Source organism: Marmota marmota, unplaced genomic scaffold (genome assembly GCF_001458135.2).
Source record: "Marmota marmota marmota unplaced genomic scaffold, marMar, whole genome shotgun sequence".
Classification (NCBI taxonomy): domain Eukaryota; kingdom Metazoa; phylum Chordata; class Mammalia; order Rodentia; family Sciuridae; genus Marmota; species Marmota marmota.
This window is the reverse complement of record NW_025999853.1, coordinates 9,625,501-9,650,731: the sequence shown is the minus strand read 5'-3', so window position 1 is coordinate 9,650,731 and position 25,231 is coordinate 9,625,501. Positions and strand designations below refer to the sequence as shown.

At 32.5% G+C, this 25,231-nt stretch overlaps 1 protein-coding gene across 1 annotated transcript in view; it reads right to left on the bottom strand.

Annotated features, from left to right (window-relative positions):
* The window catches only part of Nup37 (nucleoporin 37), a 39,820-nt gene that overhangs the window by 3,125 nt on the left and 11,464 nt on the right, over positions 1-25,231 (bottom strand). Inside the window, exons 3-6 of the mRNA XM_048803047.1 lie at positions 21,832-21,956; positions 20,149-20,221; positions 18,304-18,398; positions 4,519-4,754 (exon numbers count right to left, since the gene is read on the bottom strand). Of these exons, the coding sequence (XP_048659004.1) occupies positions 4,519-4,754; positions 18,304-18,398; positions 20,149-20,221; positions 21,832-21,956 (529 nt within the window). The remainder of the gene's footprint in view (positions 1-4,518; positions 4,755-18,303; positions 18,399-20,148; positions 20,222-21,831; positions 21,957-25,231) is intronic.

Here is a 25,231-nt window from a genome sequence, read left to right as displayed (position 1 = left end):
GAAGTGAGGGGAAAGGGAAAAATAATACAAGGGGGACAAATGAATGACAGTAGAGGGGGCAGAGAGAGAAGAGGGGAGGGGAGGGGAGGGGAGGGGGGATAGTAGAGGATAGGAAAGGCAGCAGAACACAACAGACACTAGTATGGCAATATGTAAATCAATGGATGGGTAACTGATGTGATTCTGCAATCTGTATATGGGGTAAAAATGGGAGCTCATAACCCACTTGAATCAAAGGGTGAAATATGATATATCAAGAACTATGTAATGTTTTGAATAACCAACAATAAAAAATTAAAAAAAAAGATATTCAATAATCAGTGTTTTTAATCTGTGACTTATCAAATGTACAAATTAAGAGAATGCTGTGCCTATCTAAGTATATGAGCTGTTGATGCCCAAAGAAAGTGCTCTATAAAATTCTCTGAAGTTCTTTCTTTTTAAGAATGCTGTTTAAATTCTGATTATATTAAGATAAGAACATCACTGAAGGTGTGAACTAACAGTGGTAGACTGGAAAGAATGTGGAAACTGGCATGAAAACTCCTAGTCTCTGCCACAATCTGATGAAAGACCTGAAATCTACTTCTTTCTCACCCATAAAATGGGGGACAATTATATCAGACTCAAAAAATTACTATATGGCTAAAATGTGATTGGACTTGTATCACAAAATAGCATAAAATGTTGTTACTACTTCTAACAAGATAGGCCATCTCTAGCTCAGGGGTTTTGGCCGACATTCCATTACTCTTCTAACAGTCCTCCATTGAACATCTACTTTATTTATATATACAGTTGACTCTCATTACTTGTGGGAGTTAGGTGCTCTAAAGTGGCTGCAAACACTGAATTAGCAAATTTTGAACAACTGTTCCTAGGGTAAATATAGGGTTAGATTCTTGGAAGCTCCAAAGATCATTTTTCATAACTGGTCAATGCAGACATACCTTTGTGTTTCTGTTTAAAGTCACCTTATGTAAAGTACATTGATTCATTAACATAGACCTCATAAGCAAAAACACTATAACTTATTCCTGAAAACAGCTTATCTACACATATATTTTCTCTATAAGGCATAGCATAGCCTTGTACTTAGGAAAACTAGATAGCATTTCAGTACTGTGTTTTGGGGCCATTTTACACAGTAAAATTAACAACAAAAAGCACAAAGATATAAAAAATGTGCCACTGGCAGACCTTGGAAAAGACATGTATTTATATTACGAGGACTAAGAAGGCAGTGCCACCTTGTCTGACCTTATGTGGGAATGTGCACATTAGATGTTTCAGTGTTTTTGCTGCTCTGCACATGTCTGTGATTTCAAAAGTGCTAGGAATACTGATTTTGTGGTTACAAATACATTTTAATAAGTATATTAATTTATAAATACAAAATCTGTGAATGAGGATCAACTTTATACAAATATACATGTAAACACTGTTAATTTCAACAGAAGTCAAAGATAAAAGACATGAGCCTCAATCTCAATAAAATTTCCATTTTACTATATGTATTTTGTGATTTCCAGATTATATGGCTCTTTTATGCAGTTTATATCCCACGTGATTTTTTTCTAAGAATTCTATGAGACAGGTAATCAGAGACCCAACTCTCTTCTCTTTTGTTTTTTTCCATCAAGATCAAGCATAAGAGAATAAAAATTCTGTGTTTGATCTGACATGGTAGGCCACTGGAAAGCACTGGATTGTTGTAGCTGTAAAAATACCTTCAACATCTGATTGCTTACTATGTACTTTCAAAAGGATTTTAGAAATGTTAACTCATTTAGTGATGCTATAAAAAAGTATTTTATAAGTTGAGGAAATGAAGGCAGTAAATGAGAGAGTTTAAACAACTACTGAGTGGCAGGCTTGAACTTGACTTCAGGCAGTTAACACAAAAGTCCACACTCTAAACCAATTCTCTGTGACACTTTTCTGTATTCTAAGCTTCTAAGTTTAGGAGTGATATGTGAATCTGCTATTTTAACAATATTAACCAAAAAGAAGGAAGGATTTTCAAAGAGTAGAGAGTCAGAGACCTCAGAAACAATCAATGCCTGATGGAAGCTAACTGAGAGAACAGGAAAAGGAAGATGCATCTTAAGGAAGAAAGGAACAAAAAGAGTTAGTGACATGAAGGAACACGTAGAGTTAGGACATGAAGGCATGGAAATGTTTGTTGAGGGAAGGAAAGAATTAAATATGACTTTAGTTTGTGAATTAATGTGATTTGGAGCAGGGACTTCCAAACATTAGGAAATCATAGAAACATTAAATATAAAAGGAATTTTAATGATCTTTAGAAGAAAAATAAAGCATATGGAAGAAAGTGATCTGAAATATTAACAAATTCAGCATTAATTTACACGTTTGGAGATAGATGTTGTAATAAATTTTCTTACTTCTCATCTAGGTCATTTTTTTTTAAAAAAAGTAGTTTATTGTAGTTAAACATAGCAGTATTAACATTTTGGTAGAATCTTTGTTTTAAGTAGACTCACGGCTCTAGGGAAGAAATATAGGCATAAAACAAAATTTAGGACCTGGATTCAGAAATAATACTTAAGCATCTAACATGAATAAATTAGAACATTTTGTTCATACATATATCCAGAGCATAATTCTCATAAAAAGATCTAATAGGCCTGAAACAAATTTCCAAGGAATCCCAGGGTCAAAGAACACGCCGACACAGTCTGGGGCTTATCTCTTCTCTGAAAGCTGTGAGAAGATTTGATTATTTGTTCTTTATGTTAGTAGTCTACTAAATAGATTTTTAAAAATTCTAATACTTATTATCTGTGATGCTGTATTTACATGTATTTCTTCCTTAAAAGTCAAAAAAGAAAGAAAAGAAAAAAAAAGAAGAAAACTTAAAGAAGGAAACTTATTCCTTTTATTACCCCCTATTACAAGAGGGTATAGTATCAGTGGAAACTAATCCTTGGGACAACTCACAAATACATAGGGGAAAAAAAAAAAAGATGACGGTATAAAAAGAAAAAGATACATGCAAAGTTACTCAAGAGGACTAGGGTAGTGCAGCTAGGGCTTTCAAGACAGAGGTGGTCCATGGTGGAAAAAGCTGCCTTGGGATTAAGAATTAAGGAAAAGGACATTTTATGTGTTGAAAATATCAGTGGTAATTTCTGAAAGAAGTGAATGAGACAGTGAATGAGACAGTGGTTGGACCAAGAGACAGGAAAACAGAACCCAAGTTAAAAGTTATGGGCAATAGATTCAAACATTTAGAAATAAAAGATGTAAAAGTTTAAAATTTAAAAGATGTAAAAGTTTAAAATTTAAAGGAAATATGGAAGACTGCAATCATCAACAGCAAAAACTATTGAGTTGAGTTGCTTGGGTTCAAATGCCAATTCTTTCACTTACCAGTGATGAGACTCTGGGCAAGTTTATTTAACTTCTCTGAACCTTGGTTTCCTTATCTGTGAAATGGGGATCATCTGAGACTCATAAGAGTACCATGAAAAGTAAATGAAATGCTAGCTGAGGGCCCAGTGCGCTTGAGCATTATTTGTTTGCCATGGTCAGTCAAATTTATCGTTTTGTGCAAACTTAAGGATATTACAGAATGGAGAAAGTGTATAAAGACATTAGAGGGCTGTGAAAATAGGATGCCTAAGGGACAGGAATGAACCCCAGAGAACAGCTGAAAGATTACTTTTAAGAAAGCTGAAACTTCTTGGATTCTACTCAGATATAATAAATGTAGTGATGTTAAATAGAAAATATTGGCCAACAACATAACTTTTTTTTGGTGCTGGGGATTGAACCTAGGGGTGCTTAACCATTGAGCTATACCCTTAGCCCCTATTTATATCTTATTTAGAGACAGGGTCTCACTGAGTTGCTTAGGTCCTCAGTGAGGCTGGCTTTCAAATCACTATCCTCCTGCCTCAGCCTCCTGAACTGCTGAAATTACAGGCATGAGCCATCAATAACAACTCTTACTGAATGGCTCCTGTTTTCCCGATGAAATGAGAGTTAAGACCAATTGATAATCAGATCTCTTAGTGTATCTTTAGTATTTTTAGGAAGCTCTACTCCGAATAGAAATTGAACATCACTGTAACCAGGGAAAATCTGCCTGAAGTCACTGATGCTTCCTGTTTATATGTTATGGCTCACAAGCTTGGATGTGCCTTTTTTATCTTTTTATTTTTGGTATTGGGGATTGAACTAGGGTCGCTTTACCACTGAGTTATATAACCAGCCCTTTTTATTGTTTATTTTGAGACAGGGCCTCTCTGAGTTGCTGTGGGCCTTACTAAATTGCTGAGGCTGGCCTTTGGAGATGCTGGGATTATGGGCAGGTGCCACTGTGCCTGTCCTTTTTCCTTTATTAACTTCACAATGCTACTAGATCGTCTGGGTATAAGTTTTTAGACTAAATCTGCTACACGTCAGGAAAAGTGTACTCTGAATAAATGCCATTTGTGGATGATGGCGGTCAAATTAAAACTAACAATTTTAGATAAACTTTTAAAGTACAGATATCTAGACTAATCCAAATGTACTCATGCCAATTAGAGTTTCTGAGATGGGAAGCCATTGATTTTTCTCTTCTATGGGTATATGTATTGTATCTTATATGTCTTTTCAGCTGATTAAAGAAAGCTAAGTTATAAATAATAACCTTAAAATTTTCTTCAGGATGCCAGCACACACTCATTCCAGGGGAATGAAGAACAAAATGAGCTGTCTGTGCTCCTTCCAAGTCCCAAATCCTAATAAAAGAATAAGAGTATAATGTTAAATATTCTTGATAAATTACTAGTAAAATCAAATTTCCATAAATTTATTCAAAGCTCTTACTACAAATTATGATAAACACTTGTAATTATTTTAAAAGACAATTAACACTACTATTAGAAAGTATGAAAAGTGGTATGAAGAATTTAGTTTTACTAAAATCATGAAATAAAGAGACACACATTTTTTAATTAATATAAGATAGCAACACAATAATTTGTTTTTCAATTATATTCTTTACCTTATGGCAAAATATTGAAGCTTCTAGGTAAATTATCAGGGTACATTTTCACCTAGTAGTCACTTCAATTAACCAGGAATGCTTAACCTCCCATCCCCTACCCAGCACTTTCATTTTCAAAATAACATATAAAGAAGCTAATATGAAGTGGTGATGTGCATTTAGAGGCACAATCATTTTCCACAGATGGAATTGCTTATGCCATGTACATTTGGGTTTCCAACCAGAGGATACTTCCTATGTTATACAGTTTCCAATCTGACTCACTTCTTCAGTGTTCTCTCCCAAAGGTAGCTGGACTTGATAGCTACTAGATTAAAGGTGTGTTGAAGACTGGGCACTTGGTTCCTCCTACTCTTTTTGTCCTCATTAGTTACAAATCCATGGTAACAAGGACCAGGTTACTCTCTGACATGGATCTCCATCTCAATGGCATTCCCACCTACAGTGGGGAATTAAGACCCCATAATCTCAGGTATGGTACTTTGTTCTGAGAACTGCTATTCCCCACCCAGACTTTTTATGTCAACTTAAGTCTTCTTACTCAGCCACTATTATATGGTACTGGAAGAGATCAGCATGCAAAGATAGAAATTAGTAGGTGGCTGGCAAAGTGCCCACAGAATTATGGTCTTTGAGAACTGAACACTTCAGGGACTGGGGCATAGACCAGTGGATTCTGTGCTTAGCATGCTTAAGACCCTGGGTTCGTGGGTTCATTTTCTTCTGGTTTTTATAGTTTCTCTCTCTTTAGGATGAAAACAATTTCAAAAAATTTCAGGAATATATCCTATGCATAGAGTTAAATTTTATTTCAAAGACTGTAGATATATTTATTAGACAATGCGACTCTGTGTTAAATGACATTATTTCAAATATTTTTCTTCCTTGTAGAAATTACAGAGTATCATAGTTGCATTTTTTATGATTATCTACTTGATTAAATATTTGAAGCATACACTTTTCTTTTGCTAAATCAACACTTTTCATCTGCATTTACTACACAAGGGAGACAATTACAATTTAATCGAAGAGGGGAATCACATTTACCAACGGTTTATACAATTGAGTTTCACTTCCCACAATGAATGAGATTATTAATTATGGCAATTGAATATTTCTTTCTTCTCTATTTTCATTTGCATAATATAGCACTGGGCTTGCATATATTTTGCCATTATTGAAACAACATAAATATTCCTTCCAAATTCAGTGAATCCCATGAGAAGATGGTTTAAAACATCCATTCTTTTGATCTTATTCTAATATATATTTGATTTTTTTGTTGGCTACTATATAAATTGAGGAAATACATACCAGACATTTTTATGATTTTTTTCAACATTTTCAAATGAAGGAAAGAAAAGGGATAGAAAATCTAGGTTGAGATATTATATAAAATTGTCAACTAATTAAGTATATTCCAATAAGCCAAAATTTAAAACAGTATTTTATCCTGAATAGAACCTAATTTTTTAAAAAAACTGACTTGAACACAAGGAAGGTTTAAAGAGAATGATCCAGATTAATTTTTAGGGGACTAGGATAAAATGATTTATGGTTCATATTTATATGCTTATTCAATAATTCTCAGTGGTTGCAAACTTAAGTAACTAAGTATGCAAAATACAACAAATTGGGCTGAAATAAGTTATCCTAACCAAATTAGCTACAGATGATATAATTTAGGTTGTTAAGGCCTATTTCCTTTTTTGATAAATTATAAAATTAAGCCCTTCTCAAATCCTTTTATGGAACTCAACTCATTTTTCTTTGTCTTTACTACATGGTTCATATAGTCCACATTAGTTTCATCAGATAAAGTCACATTGCTTTTGCTTTTTTATTTTATTTTTTTTAAAGTTTTTTTTTTTTAAATTTTTTTAATATTTATTTTTTAGTTTTCGGCGGACACAACATCTTTGTTGGTATGTGGTGCTGAGGATCGAACCCGGGCCGCACGCACGCCAGACGAGCGCGCTACCGCTTGAGCCACATCCCCAGCCCCATCTTTTGCTTTTTTAAAAAATATGTGTAATAAAAGTATACAAATCTTAGGTATATAATTAAAACTGAATACACTCAATGAGACCACAGAGTATTTCCAGAATTCCAAAAGTTGCCTTGTGTTCCCATCACATTTCCTTGCTTTTTCACAGAAGAGCTGACTACTAACACTGCTATCCTAACTTCTACTAACACCATAGCTTACTTTTGTCTGTATTTTACAATCATATGTTACATATTTTTTTGGTCATTAGGTTTTATGAGATTTGCAAACTCTGTTGCATGTTGTAATCTCTTCATTCTCATCTATCAAAAAGAGAAATAAGACTTAACAACTCAATTATACAGTATTCCATTATTTAAGTATACCACAGCATATTTATTCATTGTACTGCTGACAGATATTTAGGTTGTTTCCAATTTTTGGTCATTACCAAAAATGCCACTATAAACCTTTTGTACATGGTCCAATTTTATTGAGTATAGATATACATATACCACCCCCGTTACATACACATACCTGCTAGGTACATACCTAGGCACGGAATTGCTGGACCATAGTTTACAAATATGTTATTCAGGTATCACTGAACAGTTTTCCAAATTAGCTGTACCTCATACTTTCTTTCATTGTTCGTTTTTAATTACCAATGGAAAAAAGCTAAAACTTTCTCTTATTTCTGATTAAATACTGTCAGAATGGCAAAAAGCACAGCTTTTCAGTTGGCCTTATTTTGTAATTCTTGCATTTTATATTGTTCTTTTTATATATCTATGTATGTATATATTTATGTAAGTTTTAAAAGGTAGTGAATACAATATACAGAAGCTCTATAAATGGATTTCCTTGTGACAGATTCTTCCTTTCTCCCTCTGTAGAAATGAAGAAAAAGAGAAAGCAATTTCTTAATGTTCCCACTTATGTATTTCTTGTATGCTTACCAAGAGGGAATATGGGTTTTTTTCCCTAGCAAACCATTGTTTATATATATGATGTAAAGTCTTATTGTTGTAATTATATAATTGTTATTATATAAATGGATAAAACGTGAAAATGACAGAGCTCTTTTGATGAAGTTATTGGCAACTAAGGCTATTTCTAAAAGGGAAAAAAGACCCTCTTAAATTAGGTATGTGAGACAGTTACAAAAACTTAAATAACAACAAAAAAATCTTCAAAATTCAGATGTATTCTGAATTAAGACTACTTTTGTAAATGTTGTATTCATTGTAGACATTGTATTATGGTTGTTGCTCATGTAGAACAAGAATCCAATGCCAATCAATGACTCATAACCTAAGAAAAAAGCTTGGGCCCAATATAAAAAGATTGGCAAATGTTTTTTTCATATATATGTTGTATATCTGAATAAGACAGGTAGGCAAACTTTCAAAATGATTTCCTGAGTTTACTGACTTTTTGGTTTTCTAAGAAATACTGGTCTAGATCATTAAAGGAAAAAAAAAAAAAAAAAAAAAAAAAGGGCTTCTACCATAACAGGAAAACAAATTTAAAATTTGGAAATTCAGGTTTTAGTATTGCCAAATTTATTTAGCAAGAATTTTTTTATAATAATAAAATTACTAAAAAAATTAATTTTAAGGGCTCATTGTCTTCTTAATAAACAAATATATGAAACGACAATGGACTACTTATAGAAGTATGGCATAAATGTTACCAGGTTAAATTACCTGGGCCAAAAAATTAGGAGCTATATGAAATACACATGTATACATATTTAACTGTTTGCAAAAGAAAAGCTTCTAAGGTAAAGGTCATCTGTTAATACATTAAGAAGTCAGACCCAGTGAATCAAAAGGCACTGGTACAGTATTACTCTCAAGTGAAATAAACTACAGTTTTGACCCAATTTGAACTGTAATTATAACAAACATCTTCCCTCTCACCATCACTGTAGTCCTAAATAGAACTGTTCTTGTTAGTCATAAAAAGGATGGATGAAGAGTTAACTGGGTCTAAGTTATGAATTATACTTACTTTACTTTTAGTAGTTTATTGCTAAAATTATTTCCTCATTTCAGACCCAGTGCTTTTCAGCAGAACTTCATTAAGTATCCCTACCATATAGTACCCAGATACAATTGCCCATTTAATTAATAAAAAGGTACTATAAATTTGGTGTTGGCATATTGGGATATCTTACATATTCTCAAAAGACTTTTAAATGGACAATTAGCAGAGGTTGATATTCTGTTTGAGAATTCAAAAGGAAATTTCCTGGGTAATGCTCTATTCTTTTTGTTCTCCATTTTTAATTGGCAGCTCATTGTCTCCTAGGGAGTTCATTGTAGAAGGAAGTTTCTTCTACCAAATGTTTTTGACAGCACAGACAAAAGAAGGAATGGATGAGATTAAATGACACATCTGTATCCATTTGGCCCTCTGTAAAGGGTAAAGCAAAGAATACACCACAATCTTTCTAAAAGACATGACTAGATCATATGAATCAGTGAACTGAATAATTAAATTAGAAAACAAGAACAAAAGTAATACTACAGAGATGTAGTTAGAGGCACTTTACAATATCCCTGAGTGCAAGAATGGGACCTCCTGTGTATCCTAAACAAGAAACACATTTTTCACTGAGTTTGTGATAACAAAATGAGGATTTTCTCTCTCATTTCCAAGTAATCAGTAACCAAGATACTTATGATGTAGATGATTGAAAAAAAAAAGTTAAGCCATGGCATATTTCTTTAGTAAGTAAACACACAACTAGAAAGGTAAATAAAGCAAGTAATAAATAATTTATTGCTGAAATAACTGTTTAAGCACAAAAGAAGTTCAAAGGTAGGGAATCTTCCAACTAAAGGCCCCAATCCAGGGATTAGATTGACAAATCTTGATAGTGGGTTTGGTAGGTTAGAGTGGTGAATAATCTTTGTTAGTAATGGCTCAGACTATGAAGAACCTTGAAAGATAAAAGCTTTAAAAGGGAGCAAAACCAAAATGGTACGATAGCTTGAAGTAGGAGTTTTATAAAAGATACTTTAGTAAGGATCACTGCTTCAAATATATTTAGAAAATAAGACTAATTGACTCCTATTGTTTTTAAGTACTCAAGTCTACTGAGCAAGTAGTAGTGACAGTTTGCTAGCAGCATTAATAGATTATTTTACTAACTTCTGAATAAGAACTAAAAAGAGAAACTAAGCAGAAACTACAAGTTTAATATCCCAGAAGTGAGAAACGGAAGATACCCCATAGCAGAATTAACATCTCATTTAAAAACTTAATAGGTAGATTTTTCAAGGAAGGGAATTGTGATAAATTTTGTCACATTCATCAGAATTAAACTCAACTGCAAAGAAATACCATATGGTAGTTTTCAAACAGATCATATATAATTTCATCTTTAAGGAGTTCAGAGTAGGACTTGTAAGTTCTTTAACTGACACAATCCTTAATACAAATACCCCTATACTATCTAGGAAATATGAGAATTTCATGATGTCCAACAAAAGTTTCGACAAAACTTTGCAATTTAAAATTTGACTACATGCTAAATACGAAAACTATAGATAAGGCAAAGTAGTCCTCATTATGCACATTAAAGGATTTCAAAGTAAACCTGAAAAGTATTTGTACATGACTCCCATTTATATAATTCACTTAATGTAACCACATGAGGGCCACATAAGGCAAGCTGAAATTACTGTAATCACTGGTTTGGTAAAAGACTTTATTAAATACTGGTTTTGTATTTCATCTAGAAGGGCACATGAGAAAGAACAAAGTGTTGAATACCACAGAATGGTGTTAGCAGTACATCATCATGCAAAATTTTAGAAAATTCTTTAATCACTTTATTGATTTTTAGGATATAATAATCTTTCATTAACATTTGGTTTTATTCATTGAATAAAAAAGGTCTGAAACTATGATCACAAGGTTTTATTATTTTCAGACAGTATTTTTTTTTATACACAGAATCCTTAACTTCTATTTATTGGGAGTACTATCAAACAACACAAACTATCAATTTTACTCCATTCTCAAAGCTCTGCTAAACTTATACAACAATTACTCTTGATTAAACATATTCTAAAAATTAGAGGGAATTTTAGAAGATAAGCAGGGAACTTTATTTCCTGATTTAACCATAACCTTATAATGAATAATAGGAATTATCCTGATTTCACTTCGTATCTGGAATTATTTAGGCATGGTTTATGTGCTCCTAAACGTGGATTACCTCCCAAGAATAGTTCATTGGCCTATCTTCAGTCCCCTTTTGTCTGCTTCCCACCAGGACTGTTTTTAAATATATCACATATTTTGTGATCCCAACTGGGGTGGGGGAGAAAGACTACTGCACTCTAATTAGGGATCTTACAAGACTCTCCAATGTATCAAGACAAAGGTGATATGGCAAGAACTCACCATGTGGCACACAAAAGACATTTGATAAACACTGTTTTCCCTCTTCTAACATTTTTCCTCTTATAACCCTATACTACTGGCTTAGTGACTAGCTTAGGTAATTTAGTATTCCCTTATTCAGTAGTGTGATTATATTCCTAAAAACGAAACAAAGTTATTCTTTATTTCTTATATCCTATCCCTTCTCCCATTCTTTAAAAAAAAAATGATCCTAGCTAGAACATGGCATTTACAATTATTTCATGTTTTACAGACGAAAGGAATGGTACCTTATGTGTCTCTAATTCACTAGTCTTATACTAAAATATTCCTAGTTTCTAGAAGTCAATTTTCCTTTGCCATAAATTTTTAATCTAATATCTTAAAAGATTATTAAAGGGTAAGGAGGAACAGAAAATGGATTTACTTCTGACATCCTTTGTAGATATAGTGAGTACTGGGTCGTATGTTTCTTTTGTATCCCCCAAAGTACTAAATGTTGACTCTACTGAATGTGTTTAATAAATACTTGTTGATCTGACTTGTTCTTACAGAATGGTACTGTTTCTGATATAAAAGAACATCTGCTATTTGGCATTAACTGGGAATGAGATGTTCTGTGAGTTTTTTAAATAATAAGCTTAACCCATTAAAATATTTAAATACCACTTTTACCTTCTTTTGGAAGCAGGAGACAATAAATCTATCTAAATGAATATGTACTTTTTTTACCTCTAAAATATTGTAATGATTGTTACTTCCTTTTGATGACACTGGGTCATAACTATGAATGTCAGTATTTATGTCTTCCTGTGCAATTGCATAGAAGAGCACACATAATACACACAGATCAAACCAGTATTTATACAACCCAATGTATGTACACATACATATTTGTGTGTATATATGTTCATACAAGATCCTGAATGGCTAGTAATCCCACAATTTATTGGGGAATTTCTTTTGTTAAACACATCTGTTAGATGCTTTTTTTTTTTTTTTTTGGTAATAACACTTTTATAAAGATACTGTGACACATACATAGTTGTATTCATTCCTTTACCCAGATTCATGGATTTATGATTTTGTAGCATTATTTTAAATGCTCAAAATAGTGCCATAAAAATAATATATCAGTGGTTCTCAACAAGTTAAGTGGCATTTTTGGTTGTCCTAATGATTGAGATGCCACAGGGCAGGCAGTGGCTAAGAGTCACCAATACTAATAATTATATAACTTTCAAATGACAGACTAAGCTTTAGAAACTCATAAAAGGTGGGAACATTTCAAGAGAGAAGATAAATTTTCTGCAATGTTTTTCAATACTTTGTTCCTTGGCAAAACACTGAATTATTTGATACTATACACATACGAACTGATGATTTGCAATATTTTCCTTCTGTTTTTCAACTTAACATCCTATAGATTGTTTTGCTATGCTATTTCCTTTTTCTCTTAAGCCTATTTAACTTGTTCTATTAACACAAGCCTTTATTGTAATACTGCAGTTTGCTCAGGGCTATGATGCTGTAGAACTCCAGATGGCACTATTTACACTGTACTCTATGCCAATAATATCCCTGGACCATGCACTTGGTAGTCTTGCCTTTGCCTTAAAATTTCCTGTTATTTTCTGATATGCAATCCTATTCATTATAAAGAGGAACAAAGACTATTTCAGTATGCAGACATATGTAGTTTTAACACTGTTATTCTATAAACATGTGTTTATTTATTCTATAAAAATATAATTAAGGCACTTTAATTTTTTTTGTAACTATATATTGTTCTCAATAGGCTAAATTGAGAACTCAATTTTCATAAATATTGCACAGATCATAGATTAAAACTAGAAGGAATCTGATAAAAACTTAACCAATCTTCTACCATAATAATATTTCATATTATCAGTAGCACCTTAGTTCACAGTGTGAATTTTTATTCTGTGTGATTCAGAATGCCAATTTTCAAACAAAATACATGTATTTCATGAATCTACTCAGGAAATAGGCTGTTTTAAAATGGTGTTACTAAGGCCACCAATCTACTAACTAATTATAGTATTATCTCTCTCTTAGAAATGTCAAATCAAACATTAGAAAATGTGCATAGATCAAAATAGTGAAGTAATTTCAAAAATTACTTTTAAAAGAGACACTGGGTCAGAGACATTTTTTCTCTGCCCTTTATAGTACAGATGTTAAGACTATATCGTAAGACTGTGCTATGCTGTAGTCTCTTTTGTTATGTATGTGCCACAATAAAATATTCTTTTGATGAAACTATAATATTTTACATATTAAAGCCTAGCATTAAAAAATGTGTTGTACTACAAAATTCACATTTTTAAAAATACATAACACAAGGGCACTTGGTACATTTACAGTGTTGTCTACTATGTAGTTCCACAACATATTCATTATCCCAATAGAATCACAGAAAATGTGGCCTTTTGGTCTCGCTTATTTCAGTTAATATAATATTTCTAAGGTTCATTCAAGTTGTAGCATGTATCAATACTTCATTCCTTTCATGAAGATATTCCGGTATATGGATATACCACATTTTGTTTACCCATTTATCCACTGATAAATCCACACATTTGAGCTATTTTCATCTTTTGAGAATAGTATTGACAGAAATATCCCTTTACAAATTTTTATTTGAACACATTTCCGGAAATCTTTTGGGTATATACTTAGGGGTAGAATTGCTGGGACACATGATAATTCAACACTTAACTTTTTGAGAAACTGCAAAATTATCTTCTATAATAGTTGCACTGTACCATTTTATAATGATTCCAGTAAAGTATCCAATTCCTTCACATTTTCCTAAACACCTGTTATTGTCCCATTTTTAAATCATAGCTATTTTAGTGAATGTCTGTGGTTTTGATTTGCATTTTCCTAATAATCAATGACATTTAGCACTTTTTCATGTATTGAATAGCATTTGTATAACTTCTTTGTAGAACTGTCTAGTCAAGTACCTTCTCCACATTTAAACTGGGTTGTTTGTCTTTTCATTGTTGAATTATTATAAGAGTTTTCATGTATCTGACAACACTCTTACTAGATTTATGATTTACAAATATTTTCTCCTACCCTGTAAATTATCTCTTCACCCTCTCACAGCCTCTTTTGATGCCCAAAGATTTTTAATTTTGATTAAGTTGAATTTATGCATTTTTCTTTTGTTTTACATGTTTTTTGGTGTTGTATTTAAGAAACCATTGTCAACTCCAAGGTCTTTAAGATTTGTCCTTATATTTTCTTCTAAGAAATTTTCCTCACTTTAGCTAGACATTGGTGAGGATTTTGCATGTATATTTATAATGGATACTGGTCTGTATTTTCTTTTCTTTCTTAAGGGTTTGATATCTGAGTAATGCTGGCCTCACAGAATAAGTTACAATGTGTTCCCTCCTGTTTTCTGAAAGTTTTTGAAAAAGATTGGTGTTAATTTTTTAAATGTTTGGTGGAAATTACAAGTGAGGCATTTTGTCCTCTGTTGAGAGTTTTAGTTTTTTTTTTTTTTTACAGATTCAAACTCCTTTGTTTGTTATAGGTCTAATCAGATTTTCTTTCTTCTTGAGGCAGTTGTGGTAGTTTTCTATTTCTGGGAATGTGTCCATTTCATTTAGTTATCTAATTTGTTGGTATATAATTGTTCATATTTTTCAAGAACAAAAGCAACATCCCCATTTTTTTCTGATTATATATGTTGGGTATACTTTCTCTCTTTTCTTCTGTTTAGTCAACAGCTTGTTAATTCTGTTGAATTTTTTTGGAGAACCAACTTTTTGGTTCTCTATCCTCTGATCTTTATTTTCTTCCTTCTGTTAGCTGTGGTGCTAGTTTGTCCTTTTTTTTAGTTCTAAGGTATAAAGTTAGGTTGCTGATTTGAGACCTTCTTTTCTAATGTAGGTTCACAGATACAAACTTCCTTCCCAGCACTGCTTTTGCTGCATCTCATAAGTTTTATACACTGTACTTCGTTGTTATTCATCTCAAAATGTTTTGCATTGTATTTCCTTCTTTGACCCACTAGATGTTTGAGTGCCACATTTAGTAAACATGAATTTGTAGATTTTTACAGTATTCCTTAATTTCTAGTTTTATTCCATTGCAGTCTAATATGATTTACATTTTTCTCAGTTTACTGATGATTGTCTTAAGGCCTAACATATGGTTTATTCTTGAAAAAACTCCATGTGCACTTGAGAAGAATGCGTATTATGCTAATTGTGGAAATGTTTCGAGTGTTTTAGTGTATGTCTGTTACATCTAGTTTTATGTTGTTGAAGTCCTTTGTTTCTTTATTGATCTTCTATATGGATTTAGCACAGGTTTTTTTTTTTTTTCATTTTTAATTTATTTTATGCCTGGTATCATCTGTTCCCAAGGTGATAAAGGCTTTGACTAAGATCAGACAAGGATTTCAATAATGTACCTTTACTACCAACATGAAGGCCCAGAGTATGATTGGCATTACTTTAGTCAGTGTGAAAAGTCATACCCATGATGTAAATGGCTCTTCCCTCTGTCCAAATTACACACTTTCCATGTGCTAGTGTCCTTATTTGTACTTTGGCAAGTCTATCCTTTGAGTTAATGAAGATGGTGGTACTGAAATGTGTTTCTATTATTGTGTATCCCTTTAGAATTTCTCTCCTTTACAACTGTGAGAGTATGCATGACACTATTCTTTTAACTTCTTGTTTTACATAGTTGCATCTTCTGGTGGTTGTATTTTTTTTTTTAATTTAATTCTGTCCATACTGTTTAGTTTTATTAGCCAGTCAGAGTTGTTGTTTACTTCTGGTTAGTGGACTAAACTGACAAATTCTAAATTTAGCTACCCAGCTACTACTGTAATGATGATGTGTACCAACTTCAAAATATCAGAGGCTTACAAAAATAAGCACAATTTTTCCCTCATGGGTCTATGGGAAGCTGTTTCATAATGCCAGATGGTTCCATATCTGCTCTAGTATTTCTCATTCTGGGGCCATTAGCTATCTAGGACATGCTCACCTTACCGCAGATGATAGAGCACAAGAGGTCAAGTCAAACCAGGTAAAACATTTAAAGCTTCTGCTGGTGTCACACTTGCTAACATCACACTGTCCTAAATGAGTCACAAAGTTAAGCCCAATGGGATAGGAAAATCTCCCTCCATTAGAGGGGGTAAGGAGTGTGAATACCTGCTACAGTAACACCATCAACCATAATCTAGCAAAATCAGACACTCAGGCACAATGTAAATAGTTTTTCAAAAAGATAAATTTATTTAAAGGACCTACTCTGAAGCTAAGCCCTTTATTTTCATAAAGGAATTATGTCCTTTCTTTTATGAAATGATGATAATGAAAGGTGATAACACTTAAAATTCTTATTGTTTAATAAAAAAAAAAGCTGGAAATCACCAAGATTTTTGGAGAAATTTACTAGTCTATAAAAAAACTTCAAACGTCTACTATAAGAGAAAAAATAATCATAGACCTCTGAGTATTCCTATGTATCCCTGGCTGTTATTCACCATTCACAGGTTATTCCTTGGCTTGCAAATACATCCATTTCCTCCCTTTTCAAGTTTTATTATTCCAAATGCTTGTGATTTGAAATATCCATGTTTTAGAGAACTGAAATGCCAATATTTATATCTAGTGATTTATTACCTTGAAAATGAGCCATTTTAAGGTCTTTATACAAACTTGGTTTTGTAAATACTTGGGACCTAAAATTTTAATGTCATATAAATCTTTCATCTCCCTCACATAAAAATTTTAACAGGCAGTGCATACATAAAGAATAATGGCCTATAATTCTGAAACTTTAAAAAGGTGAGCTCTACAAAGACAAAAAAATTATAAAAAAGTAGCCAGCAATTTTACTATTATATCACTATTAATTACATCACTATTAATGATATTTAATAGTTTTTAAAAATATGTATATAATAATTAATAAATATTAATGATTTTGACAAAGCTTTTTCAATGATTTAAAACTATGCAAAACAGCAGAGCAGTGTCTTTTGATCACAGTATTGATAAAGCCAATGAAGAAATTGTTACTCCTCTAATGACTGACTGTCTCATTTCACTCCTGACTTCTCAGTTTATTTCCACCTCCTACACTTGCTCTTCAGCTTGTTTTTGTGATATTCTCCAGCTTTAGGAACTATTAAAATGTTATAGCTACCTCATCCATCCTAAACTAGGGGGTAGGATGGAAGAACATGATACTGAAATGTATTTGCAGAAAACCTTATATAAAGACTTTTGAATTTGTCAAAATACCAAATTTTCCATGAGTCTCATGTAACAAGTTGAGATTTGTAGTTCATTATGATACATTTATTTAAACATGATCTGTGACATAACTTCATAATATGATAATGGCCTTTTATTATTCTATTGATCTTGCCCAATATTTGATCTAACGTATATTTAAATTTTACAAAAGTGTACATCTAAAACAAGAGGCAGAAAGATATTCACAAAGTTAATGAAAGTTTCCATTAACTGGGATGAAAACTGACTTCACAGATTTTGAAAATCATGTTGGTGCCAAATCTCTGATTTAAATAGAATATGTTTCTTTTATAATAATTTGTGCAATTTATATAAATGTTGAACTTTGTCTAATTTTTTTTCAAAACTTCACATCTGCATGTACATTTTTTTAAGTTGTAGATGGACATAATAATTTTTAACTATTTATTTTTATGTGGTGCTGAGGAGCGAACCCAATGCCTCACACTTGCTAGGCAAGCACTCTACCACAGAGCTACAACCCTAGTCCCTATCTAATTTTTAAAATATATATTCTCATTAAAATAAAAGGAAAAATTTTAAATGTGGTTATAACATAAGCCACATACCTGCAGGTATGATCATCACTCACACTTGCGATTTCTCGACCTTCTTTGGGATCAAATGCCAAACCATTAATGAAATCTGAATGACCCTCTAATACCTGACAAAATGGGAAATTTAATAAGAAAACAGGAAAATAATCTACAATATTCCTATCAAATATATTTACTTCTCTGCGTCAAGAGATTTCAATGCATGTTTCTTTTTTCTATAAATATTTCTTTGGCAAACTGCTATTTTTAAAGAATGATTTATACACCCACTTTTTGGGAAGGTTTGTCTTGGAAAGAAGTTAGTCATTCAATACACTGCTTATTAGCTTAGTCTAACTTTTCTCGTACGCATTTCTTCCAAAAACATGCATACTTTTTTTACTGTACCTGTCCTTGTCTCACCTCCTTTCTCATTTATCACATGCTAAAAAACCTTTTAGGGGTACTGGGATTGAGTCCCTCTAAACTTTTACCTTGTTATCTAGTGCTTTGCACACTTATTGCTTAATATACATAATATGAACTTCACCTTCAAATGTTTTCCTTCTCTTGCTCAATGTAACTGCCAGCACTGGAGACAATATTATAAGCCCAAAGTCACAATCAACACAGTAATCCCCTTCTGACCATAGAAGGAACAAATGGGAAGTTGTAAGCTGGAGGACAATGTGAACAGGCAAGGTTCCATTTGTCAAAATCTTTATAGTTGAAGTCCCAAATAAGCCTGCCAGATATTTGAATATCTCAATGGATTTTCTTCCTTCCTCTCTCCTTTCCTTCCAAAAACTTGAATTTGATCTGTTCACTATATAGAAATGCATGATAAAAAAAGGGAAAAAAAAGCATTTCCGTGGATTATTAATAAACCAAACTCCTCCAAATACTTCTCCAATGCTTCTCCTCTGTTCTGAGACAAATTAACATTAAATGTTTAATATTTATTGTAACGAGCATACTAACTTTCAATAGGTAAAAATTTTATGTGCTATTTATACATTTAGTTATTCATGGTAGAGCCTTAGATTAACCAATATTTGTACCATACGTTATCCCTATTGCACACAGCTTAAAGCATAATTTTCACTACTCTCTAAATGATTAGAAAGGTTTACCTTTGCTTTATAACATATTTTTAATTTGCTAGACAGTCAAGAAGGCAATACCATTCTTATAAGAAAATGTGATAACAATTTCAACCCATCCTGAGGGCTATTACATTACCAGAAAATGTAATATATATAACCCTATATAAACGTATATAGAGTTATTATGTATTAAGTACCATTCGTTTTACATGAATTAGTTCAAGCAATGCTCATAATTCTATGAGGGAGATGCTATGATTACCCTTTCCCTAGAGATTAGGGTAAGAGTTTACAGAGATTAGATTACTTGACTAAGGTTACACCATTACTAAACTAAGGTTATACCACTACTAAACTGTAGAGCTGGGCTTGAAATGCAGGGGTTTTGGCTCCTGTGTCTGAGCTCTTAACAACTTTGTAAGCCTGTCTGGGCTATGCTGCCCTTACCATTTGTTCCTTTGAGTTCAACTCTTACTCCAAGTATGTTTGCATCCATTTTATTTTTACTATACCCGACTATGATTTTGGCATTTTGTTATTTACTGTTTCTACCTCATATTTTACTACTAAATGATATCAGATTTAGAATCTTCAGTCATTACTAAGAACCTAGTCACTACCGTATATAACAGAATAAATGAGACCCTAAATCACAAACCTTGAAGATGACCGTAAAAACTCATTTCAAATTAGGATAAATAATTTAAAAGAAAAATAATAACATGTTTTAAAGTAAACTCTGAACATTTATGAATTATACTTGTCAACATACCTTATATTCATTTTTATCTTGAAGATCTGAAGTAAATAATCTAATTTTCATATCAATAGCTGAAGTACAAAATCTGGAAGCAAAAAAACCCAAACAAATCCATTTTTAGCCTCTGTAAGTAAAAGTCTTCCCTTCCTATTGTCCCTCCCTCCAAGTCACTGGAATGTTTTATAATTCATAATCATGCTTTTCCTGAGGATGGGAAGGAGAATGTTGTAGCTCTGTTGTAGGAAATATTATATGCCCATTAAAGTACATAGGAGGCAAATTAAATATTTTATTTTGAAAACACATAAAATGTTACCACAATCTGGATTTGTCTCTTCAATTATAAATCAGTACATGAATGCCTGGTGTTGCTCCACTTTTCTTTGAATCTTTTCTACTTTAGGAGCATTTAATCCATCTCTTAATTAAATCAGAAACCTCAGAGAAGTAAGTAAAGTAAGGTGAACAATTTATTTTCTAGCCACTATGAAAGGAAAGCAAGCAAATGGAACACGAAAAAGAAAACGAGGAAAGAGAAAGAAAATAAACTCAAGATAATAACACGCTAAAGAGAATTTATCAAGAGCTGCTTTTTTTAAAAAATATTTTTAAGTTGCAGATGGGACACAATATCTTATTCACTTTTTTTTTACTATGGTGCATTAAGATTGAACCCAGTGCCTCACATTTGCAAGGCAAGTGCTCTACCGCTGAGCTATAATCCCTGTCCAAGAAGAGCTTCTTTTTAAATGTAAGATAAAAGTTAATGATGGTTAAGAGTGATGCCAAGTCATACCTTACTTGCTATGTAGTTATGAATGTACTTATTTTGGAACACTATGAAAAAAATATAAAGTAAAGAAGGCTACTTAAAGTTTAATCACAATTGCCCATAATTATGTATAAAACAGTGAACTGGAAGTATAAATGGATTCTTTATTTTCATATTACTGCATTTTCTAAATTTTTAATGTGTTATTTTTTACAAGAGAAGTATGTAATTTATTTGGAAAGGACAAAGTTATGTCATCAGGTTGCTGTGAAAATATTCTTTAACTTTTTGGCAGTATGGGGATTGAACCCAGGGCATGCTGCACAAGTGTTCTAGCACTGGGCTATACCTCCAGTCCCAAAATATTAACTTTAAAATTAACGACTGGTTAATATTTTTTGTATTACTTACATTTGTATAGTTCCAAAAAGGATTTGAATAGCTTATCATAAATAAACAAAAAAACCCCAAAGTGATGAATTGCAGCAAATTCATTAAAAGGAGGCAAACATGCACTGAGCAATGAAGGGAATGATTACAAGATATAAGCCCTTGTACAGACGGCTTTAGCAGGCATTACTGTCTCAACTAAATTTAGTTTTTCAGAAAGTTGGATTTTCAGTAATTAAGGTGGCAAAATAAGAGAAGAATCTGTGAAGATTTCAAATTATTCATATGAATTTCATGTAAAGATCCTTGTAGTTTGGACCAAACACATGGTTAAGTCATCACTGCCATAACTGCATATTTAAATCACAAATAAATATGATAATTCTAATTTATTAATAGCAATATCAAAATATGGAATCATCTAGAATCATGGAAAATGGGCACGGAGGAAACAGTCTCTACAATCAGACTTGTCATCATTTAACATAATTAGAGAACATTATTAAATACTGCATTTGAAACTTTAAACTTACTTGATTACTGTAGGCAATGAATCAAGTCTAGTCTCTGGGCTCCAAGCTATGCCATCAACCCTGATTCCATGGTGAAATGTTCGAAGGGTTTTATATTGAATTCCTTCAATATCTGCTTCCTCCTCCTAAGCATATACAATAAATGTTTTAACACGTTTAGAGGACAAATAAAACAAATATTCTGAATCTCATTATAATAAAAAATTTATCAGGAGGCCATGTAAATATTTTGGAGACTGAGTTAAACTAATTTATAGAATAAGCCATAACAAAACCAAAGTTGTTTAGGCCTTACAAAGTAAATCCCTAACACAACAAAAATCAAGCAGTAAATGTGTTATGGTTTATTCTAGGAAACATTTTACTTTTAATAGTAAACATATTTTATAACAAGTTCAAGAAAAAAGTTACGTTTTTCAAAATCAGAACATTCTAAATAAATGAATGATTATACATGGACTATCAATTTGATGATATAAAAATGTACATAAAGTTTGGAATAGATATTTTGGGGCCTTAAAATGCTTCAAAGTCATTATAATGAATGTCAGTGATTTTCATGTGGTATGTAAAATGTGCCATAATAGGGCTGGTGTTGTGGTTCAGCGGAAGGAAGAGCGCTCGCCTAGCATGTTTGAGGCGCTGGGGTTCAATCCTCAGCCACCACATAAAAATAAACAAAATTGTGTCCAATTAAAAAATAAATATTTTTTTAAAAAAGATGTGCCATAATAGTTCACGAACAGCGAATATGCAAATAATATTCAAATTAATTTACTCTTAAGATTATTAAAAAAAATTTTTTTGGTATCAAAGATCAAACACTAGGGCACTTAACCACTGAGCCACATCTCCAACCCCTTTTCATGTTTTATTTTGAGACAGGGTCTCATTAAGTTGCTTAGGGTCTTTCTAAGTTCTTGAGGCTGGTCATGAACTTGGGAGCCTCAGTTGCCCAACTTACTGTGATTATAGATGCGTGCCCCTTTGCCTGGCGCTCGTAGATATTTGATTCTGGGTATATGTGCTCAGTAAAGTCAGCTTACTTACCTAGCTCTGTCTTACTAAAATGACTTCAGGTTATAATCATGGGAAGGTAAGAAGAAACTGAATTTTAAAAGTCAAGCCACCTATCTCTAATAATGTGGACAATAACTTAAGAAACTCTTCTATTACGGAAATAATGAAAAAAGACATCCAGAGAAGCAATTGTGTAGCAAAGTGTGCAGAGTCATAAGGTCATTTGCCCACATCAAATGACTTAAAACTTCTGTTTGCAAGGGATAGGAGACAAAGCTCAGTTCTACACAAGGAAGGACATCATATCAAAGATCTCTACATAGACTGAAGGCCCTTAAGGGGGAAGAAGGAAAATAAACAAAAAAAGAAATACTATACAAAATACCCAACATGATTTGAAGTCAGGAGAAAGAAAAAGCAACTTTAGAGCAAAATCAAGTTAATAGTCTATGTATAATCATGAGTCTGGGACTTGAATTCACACTAAATATGCAGCCCAAAAAAAATGACAAAGAACATATTTCAAAGTGGTCATATGTTGGTAGTGGCCTCAAGCACCTGACAGAAACAAAGGCAATTTTCTCTTGGATGAGCAACTCTACCCAGGCCTCAAAAAGTTCCCGAAGATATAGTCCAATCAAACACAATTTTGTATATACATGCACTTCACATATGCAAATAAAGTACTACAAACAAAAACAATAAAACAGCAGACTTGAACCCACAAAGACATCAGATTAAAAATAATTATTGCAGCAGAATGTGGTAGCATGTCTGTAATTCTAGTGATAGACAGAAGGATTGCAAGTTCTAGGCCTTTGCAATTAATTTGGTATGGCTCTGTCTCAAAAAAATAAAGGGGCGGGAGATAGAGCTCAGTGATAGAGTGCCCCTGGATTTATTCAATCCCCAGTACTTCAAATAAATAAAGAACAATCACAGTGGTACATGCCTATAATTACAACTACTTGGCTAGAAAGATGGCAAGTTCAAGGATAGTCTGGGCAACTTGGTGACACTGCTCAAAATAAACTAAATAGACCTATAATCAAATCAGCATGATATTAGCATAACAACAAACATACTGACCAATGGAACAGGATTCAAAAATCCTGAAATAACAAATTAACCCATGCATTTACAGACAATTGATTTTTTTATAAAGGTCTGAAAAACATGCAATGGGTTAAGGACAGTCTTTTTAATAAATGGGAAAAGACGAATATCCACAAGCAGAAGCATGAAATCAAATTGTTACTTCATACCTTATATATACGTCAACTCAAATTAAAGAGTTAGATGTACAACTTGAAACTGAAGAAAACATGAAGGAAAAGCCCCACAATACTAGTCTGGGCAATATTTTGAATATGTACAAAAGCAAAAACAGGACTATAAAATTCCTCTGTATCTAAAAAGCTTTCACAAAGCAAAAGAAACAAGTGTGAAGAGAACCTATAAAACGGGCAAAAATATTTGTAAACTATAAATCTGATGAGATCAATTTCCTAACTATATGAGAAACTCAAGAGCAAAAAAATAAAAAGCCCAACCAAAAAATGGGTAAAGGACCTAAACGACACAATGGCCAAAAGGTATATCAAGAATGCCCAGTAGGCAAACTAAAATCACAATGAGATAGCACCTCACATCTGACAGAATGGCCATATCAAAAAGAAAACAAGTGTTGAAAAGGATATAGAGAAAAAGTAGTCCTTCTATTTTGTTGGTAGAAGTGAAAATTATGCCAACTATTATAAAAAACAATATGGAGGTTCCTCAAAATATCAAAAATTAAAAATATATTAAAAATTGAACTACCCTATGATACAGCAATCCAATTTCTGGGAATATAGCCAAAGGAATTGAAAATAGTATATAGAATTGATATCTGCATATCTGTATTCACTGCAGCATTATCAACGATAGCCAAGATATGGAATAAATCTAAGTGTCCACTGGTGGATAAATGGATAAAGAATGGAATGATAAAGTATCTGTTCATACGGGAAACATTGAAAAAGAAAATCTAATAGAAATAGGAAGTAGAATATTGGTTTCCAGAAACCGAAGGAGGAGGGGTGACGTTGGACAGAGGATACAAAAATTCAGTTTGATAATTGTTTTTGAGATCTACTTTAGGGCATGGTGACCACAGCTCATAATAATGAGCCCTAATATCCAGAGTATACAAAGAACTCAAAAAATTAGACAATAAGAGAACAAACAACCCTATCAACAAATGGGCCAAGGACCTGAACAGACACTTCTCAGAGGAGGACATACAATCAATCAACAAGTACATGAAAAAATGCTCACCATCTCTAGCTGTCAGAGAAATGCAAATCAAAACCACCCTAAGATACCATCTCACTCCAGT